The sequence below is a fragment of the Corvus brachyrhynchos genome, unplaced genomic scaffold, assembly GCF_000691975.1.
Source record: "Corvus brachyrhynchos isolate BGI_N302 unplaced genomic scaffold, ASM69197v1 scaffold14, whole genome shotgun sequence".
Lineage (NCBI taxonomy): Eukaryota > Metazoa > Chordata > Aves > Passeriformes > Corvidae > Corvus > Corvus brachyrhynchos.
Genome location: NW_008239110.1, coordinates 8,495,562 through 8,502,545, shown reverse-complemented (window position 1 = coordinate 8,502,545; position 6,984 = coordinate 8,495,562). Strand labels below are relative to the sequence as shown.

General features: G+C 44.9%; 1 protein-coding gene across 5 annotated transcripts in view; it reads left to right on the top strand.

Annotated features, from left to right (window-relative positions):
• Nucleotides 1-6,984, top strand: part of TRAF3IP2 (TRAF3 interacting protein 2) — a 26,584-nt gene that overhangs the window by 18,375 nt on the left and 1,225 nt on the right. For 4 of the 5 annotated variants that reach the window (XM_017739669.1, XM_017739668.1, XM_017739666.1 and 1 more), the window contains 3 exons: nt 296-364; nt 2,631-2,747; nt 3,854-3,928. In XM_017739669.1, coding sequence (XP_017595158.1) covers nt 296-364; nt 2,631-2,747; nt 3,854-3,928 — 261 coding nt within the window. The remainder of the gene's footprint in view (nt 1-295; nt 365-2,630; nt 2,748-3,853; nt 3,929-6,984) is intronic. The other variant, XM_017739670.1, reaches the window with a different exon arrangement.

Sequence of the window (6,984 nt, the reverse complement as noted above, 5' to 3'; positions counted from 1 at the left end):
ACCTTTTTCTGTGGAGTAAAAGTACCGGGGAGTTGGGGGCTGGCAGGCCAGCCAGTCAAAGGGCCAGCTGAGTGGGAGCACAGGAGTGTGCCTGCAGCAGCCCCTCTCTGCTTGCTGCCTGTCCAGCTCGACTCTGCACTGCACTGAAAGGGGAGAAGTGTATGTACATGTTTCTTTCCTAAGGGAATTGGGCATGCTTGTCATAAACAAGGAAAGGAGTAGGTGCTGTATCAGTGCCATAAAATGGGGAGGAAAGGTGAAGGGACGCTCACCGCGGACTTTCATTCTCTTGCAGATTGACATCTTTGAGGACACGGTACGAGGTATTGACATCATTAAGTGGATGGAGCGCTACCTAGGTGATGTATGTAAGGGCAATTTAACCTTGTTCATAGCAGAGGTGACCTGAGGAAAATGGTTGAATTATTCTAATATTCAACAGGGACAGAATGAAAATGCAAGACCCTACTGTTGTCTTCCCTGCCCCTGCAGGAATGGCAAAGGCCTTGCAGAGAGAGAGTGGGCAAATCTCACTCACTTCTGTATCTGATGGTCCCAGAGCTCTTCATTTAACAAATGAAGTGCTAATCCTGGCATTGTTGCCAAATTCTAATGCTGCCTGTTACATCCAGCCTGAAGCTGCCATTGGAAAAGTTGTCCCTCCATCTCCTTTTTAAATAGTTGGGTTTAGCTGTGCTTGGTTACAATGATATCTGTATTTCATCCCAGGCTGCATAGTCAATGGCTAATGCTCATCCTTCTCACCTGTAGCTTTTGCACTGATACCTAAAACACTGAAGGGTTCTTCTGGATAAACCATCCTACATCTAAACTGGAAACTGGTATTCTATTGCTTGATAGATAGGTTTGCTCTCATCACTTTGTATCTATCTAAGCAGTAAAACAGAGATTTATCTTGCTGCCAGTGCAGTCCCCTGCAGCAACAACTTCCTCTGAAGTTCCCCTGAGCAGTAAGTGCACATCTCCTTTAGGATCAAGCCAAGTGGTTGGACTATACCAGCACAACTGGGTGCAAACTGGTGATTCTGTCACTGGACAGGTGCCATCACAGGCTGGCTTCCTTGGATTCTCCCCTTGCTGAGTAGCCACTGGGTCTCTGGCTCTGAGCAGATCTCCATGGTTCAGGAACAGGATGACAGAAGTGGTGGACTCTCCCCCACGTGTGCAAGGAAGCTCAACGATCTGAGCCAGCCCTACAGAGGTTTCCTGAAAGTGTCCATGCAGGCATGATACAACTGCATGCAGAGCCAGCCTGGGGCCTCTGCCATGGAAATGCAGTCATGCCTCTTGGGGCTTGCATCAGGACAAATTAGGCTTGGGATCACTGTGTCTGAAACCAGCAGACAGGGTGACTTTGCTTTTGCCAAAAACATCATTATCACTTAAAATACAAGTTGGCACTTCTCCTTTGGGACTTGTGCACAGTCAGTAGGAGAAACCAGTACATGCAGAGAACAATCTCCTGCCTCCACCTGAGGATATTTTTCTGACTACCCACCCCAGAAATGCTTGGTTTCTCTCACTGACTGTAGAGGCAGTTTCTAACTTCAAAACCCTTACCTGTGTGTGGAGGAAGGGAGTGCTTGGACACAAGCAGGGGAAAGTGTGCAACTGGGCATGTCTCTTGCAAACGCTCAACATCTGTAAATGCTTACACGCATGTCAGGGACAAGCAAAAGTAATTCTGGAGTATGTTGAGCCAGTGTAAGGGAAAATGGCTCCTTACCATATTTGACCCTGTGGTGGGGCAGATTCTCTTGATATAGCACAGAAGGAAGGAGTTAATTACGTGCCAGGCTGACTGTGAGCCACAGACTTGGAAGCCTTACACAGCCTGATGTGGCGGGGATGAAAGGCAGGCCCCAGGTAAACTCAAGCAGGAAGCTTTCATCTGCTGCATTTCAACTGGCCTGCCATATAAGGAGAGATGTTTCCCAGATATAAAGGATGGCCCCTCTCTGGAAACCTGAGCTCAGTGCGGGGCTGGGATTAAACAGGTCAGAGGCAGGATCCGGGCTGTCCTAGCAAGGTGGAGGAGCATTCCCTTCAGCCCATCATGACAGAGCTGCCAGTACCCCTAAACCTGCCCAGGCCATCCACAACAGCCCCCCTCTCTGCACAGCCACCTCACTAAGATCAGCAAGAAAAGATGTCATTTCTGCCACTGAGAGGCTTAGAAGTAGTTTCCATAGACCAGTGTCTTTAGTAGCTTTTTATATAAAATGCCATAGATGACTAAGTAGATGCACTTCTGCATAAGCTGTTGGAAAACATTTGGGTCTGAATTTGAAGATAAAAGTTTTCTGTGTATGCACATAGACACTCCACACTGATAAAAAGTAGCTTTTTATGACAGGGATTCCAAGTGTCAACTGGTAGCTGCTAATACATCTCTTGACATTTAGATTTTCTATATTATGAGATGTCAGAAATAATGAGGAGAACGAGTGTATGAATTCTCCCGTATTTCCTGCCAGAATGAATGAGATCCTCTTGTGTTTGCCAGGAACACAAAGATCACTTAAAACACAAACTGGCAGATTTCCGATCTGCCTCTACCAAACACGCTGCGTTTCTCAATTTCATAAAAGTGCTTTTCTCCCTAACAGAAGACGGTGATGATAATCATAGCAATCAGTCCAAAATACAAACAGGATGTGGAAGGGGCTGAATCCCAGCTGGACAGGGATGAACACGGCTTACATACTAAATACATCCACAGGATGGTAAGCAAGGACATGCATTTGCTGTTTTACAAAGACTGTCTCTTCTTCTCAAAAGGCAAATCTGTCTCCAAATGGCAGGTTCTTTGCTTTGTTTTCCATAATCCCCATAGTTAAACACCCCTCTTTGGAATTCATTAATCCTTCCTCTCATCAGCTCCGTATGCTCATTAACATCTGCTAAGAGGTTCAAGGAAGAAAAATCCTATTAAACATGCTCATCTTATTTCTTCATATTCTTTATTGTTCAATGTTTTTCCCCTCCTTCACCTTCTTGAGCGCTTGTATAGCCCTGAGCACAATCTTATCTAACAGTGCCTGACCTTCCTCCCTCTAAACCAGCCCCAGTTGCTTCAGCCATCCTGGAACTGAGGTCTTTTTTCAGACAGCAGTAAAGCTGACTGAAGAATGGAATTGCAAAGCAAAGGCCAGAGATGTAATGTGGGGCTCCTGGGGAGTGCACAGTGCGGGAAGACCAGACACCCATCTCCACAGCCTGTCACAGGATGGACATTTAGCCCAGAAGAGCCCATAGAACCACAAAACTGATCCTTTCTCCCTTGGTTTGCAGTTTCCTGCCTTTCTCAGCCTGTAAGCCATTGATCCCCCAGCTTGAACCAGTCAAGTTTCTCAGAAGCTGTCACCAGCAGATGAGCTCTCAGCAGTACTTTGCTGTCCTTACCACCCCTGGGATGCCTGTGTCCAGGGCCATGGGGAACAGGCTGGGTCCTAGCTCAGACACAGATCTGGCCTCTGGCTGAAATCTTTCACCCCTTTGTAGGCCAAATAGGGGTGTTAGTCAAGTCAAGCTTCACCAGTTTGAGATGGATTTCATGGGACTGCACCTGCAGCTAAACCCACAATTATTTCACACCATGAAACTTAATGTTCAAGAAATGTTGAGAGATCTTTCCTGTATCCTTTCTGTAGCAATGAAGAATTAGATTGTGACCAAAACAGAGAACGCCGAGTCCACCAGAATAGATCAAATCACTTAACAGAAGAGCAGTTTAAGTAAGCAAGGAATGTTTTTATACGTAGGGTTCAGATGCATGCGAAGATAAATTGTCGTGTCATTACAATAAAACTGGCATTTTGTTCTATCCTAGATGCAGATCGAGTTTATACAGCAAGGAAGTATGAACTTCAGATTCATCCCTGTGCTTTTTCCAAATGCCAAAAAGGTAACATACATGCATGCTTATATACTTGCCGCATGATTAAGTGCATATTATTTTGATCACAGTGCACCAGATGGAATCTTAAAACCCAGACACTCAATTTCTTGGTTCTTAATAGCCCATAAGTAATATTCCAAAGCTCCATTTTACATTAAAAGTTTGTAGGTTTATGTACACACAAATAAAAAACATTTAATCCACAATATAAATCAGCATATAAATGTATTTCTGATGATGAATGTACAACTAAAACTCAAATTGCCTTGAGCACTGAAAGATTTTAAACAGAGAGAGACAATCTATCCAGGAAGCATGCTTTTTATATTAACCCTTTTATAATTTTGTCCAAATGCAATGCTGATAAGTGAGATGGGCAAGATTTATGACCGATGCGAAGTGAGGGTCTGGGAGAGGGTGTGTTAAGGATATAAAAATAAAAGAGTATAATAAATATTAAAGTACTAGGCTGTTGCTTGAACTTTGATGGGCCCATCAAAGGCAAACTAGGATTTTTTAGGACTTGCAATTTAATCTGCCCTCCTTACTTGTTTTGAAGATTCATTTGAGAATAAGAAATAAGTAATGCAACAGAGTGCCATCCCTTCTACCTCACTCTGAGAGAATCTCCTGCAATGTACTCATGTTAACTTTGCATAACTAAATGCTTTGTGCACTGTTGGGTAGCTATCATGTTGCCCCTAGGTACAGTTGCATTGTATAAAAGTATGGAAAAATTCTTTATATTTCTTTGGGTGCCCAAATTTTGGAACAGGAGTCAAAATTTAAACAATGTTATCAATGGCTATAGGGCTGTGCAGTCCCACTGCACTTGCGGATTTTAGTGTAATGAAGTTCTCTAAGCACCGATTTAAGATCAGAAATTTGAAAATATGTCCCTGGGTTTGTAAAATATGTGAGCTCCTGTGGAATGAATGGTGCCTCTGGTATTTCATGTCATTCAGATCCCTTCCTGAATGGTCTCAGTCTGATACTTAAGGTCAGTAAGTACCTGGAAGACAGCACTGGTGGGAACTGGGCAGGCCAAAGGCAGGGAAGCAGTCAGCATTTTCAGTCAGTCTGATGGGGGGAAGCTCCTAACCTTGGGGCTACCTGAGTGCCCACCATGTGAACAAACCCCACAGTCTGGAGCCACTTGGCACCTCAGGGGTTGCAGAGAGAAGTGTCCCAGGAGGCATTATAGCTGCCTTGGGGCTCTGAGACAGAACAATAAGTTATGTTAATTTGGGCTCAACTTTATTTATCAGAAGACTATTTAGCATATAGCAGTGGTTCTCTCAGACAGTGGTCTGTAAGGAATTTCCAGGGTTGGTTCATCCAGCTGCCACTATCAAAGCATCAGGCTCCAGGCACCCTTGCTGCCCATCCTCTGTAGTCCACATAACCCTTCAGTTTTTCAAAGATGCCTTTCTCATTAAATTATGCAGATCAGCATTTTCTACTGCTGTTAAGCTTTAGTCTTGCTCTCCACATAATTCTTTGGTACATCACCTACCTTCCTCCAGCTACTTAATGATAATGTAACTGAGGACATCATGGGTGGAAGGAGAGCACCAGAGCCTGAACAAGTTCCAGTAATGAAGTCTGTAGGCAGTCAGAGGAAGTGAGGTGCCTGAAAAACTGCCAAGTATACGTACAATTGGATGATGTTGGCAGGCAAATTACTTCAATTTTGTCTTTTTTATACTGTCCTTTATATGTTCAAGTATTAGCATAGCTGGCAATGGAAAAGAGCAGAAAATGAAGATTTGGAGGTTTCATCTGGGGATGTGGCTATTAGATGAGTTAATCTCATACAAAGCATATCATAAAGCACTGCTGGTATGTGAAAATTAGTCGACCTCCAACAGGAAGAGATCTGTGTGATCCAAGGAGCATTCATTAGGAAACTGAATAATGAGGCGAGGAATGCACGACACACAGTTAAGGTGGAACTGGCATTTCCAGCTTCCCATCGTACATTGCTGAAGGAAACTTGGGTCTTGCTGGTTCAAGGTTTGCATCACAACAATCCACAGAAATGTGTCTTCCTCATCTGGCCACCTGATGACCAAAGCATTAAGCCAAGATTGCCCCATGCTAGAGGCTCCCTCTGGAAGAAGCCAAGGGGTGAGATGAACAGGGTTGGTGCCTAGGTGAATTCATACTAATGGTTCTGTAGGTGCCTGTGTGACTTACCTCTTTCCAATGTATAAATCCTGCAACTTTAACAGAGTGGTTGCATCAATTAACACAAACTGCTCCCTGAGCAGGGAAACTGATGCAGCCTTGTTCCTACAGCTGTACAGGCCAAGGAAAAGACAGCTGATTTGAGAAGCATGATCATGGGAATGAAAGGTTTGGACTGCAGCTAGGCTGTTCGCAGGCAGCAGGACATCTGCAGCCCATGCCAGGGCATCCCCTGGCGAGGCGCTTTTTGCTCTGTCCTCTTGGAGCTAGCTCCACTAGCTTGACAGGAACTGTGCTGTTCCTAACAGGGGCTATCTTGGGAAAACACTGCTAAACAAGAGGTCCTGGGACCAACTGCTGGATGTCCTGGCTCCTCATGTTGCTTACCTGCTGTCTCACTTTGGCTATGTTCTGGTGTCTCCAATTCCAAAACAAATCTCTATCTCATGGTGACCATGAACCGGTTTTGGTCAAGGATCAGTCCCTCTGTTAATTAGTGGTACTATACTAACCCTTCACTCCTATGCATCCAGGCTGTTCGTCTGGAAACCTCCCAAGGAACATGAGGTCTGAGCAGGCTCGTTTCCATCAGCCAGCTGTCACTCTCCAGGGCTGTGGTTGGTCCCAGCTTCATTACGTTAATGGACACTGGCCAACCTCTATGAAGAACTGCACCTTTTCCAGGATGCAGGGGTTGGTGGAGGTTTGACCCTGCTAATCTGGAAATGTATTAATCTCTCCTCAAGCTCAGCATCAGCCTCAGTCTTCTGCTCAGGAGGTGGTCAGAGGACACCATGCTTGGTGAAGAAAGGTGCAAGGGGAGGGGAGAGGGCTACCAGGATGTGAAATGTTCCTGTGGACTCCCAGTCTTT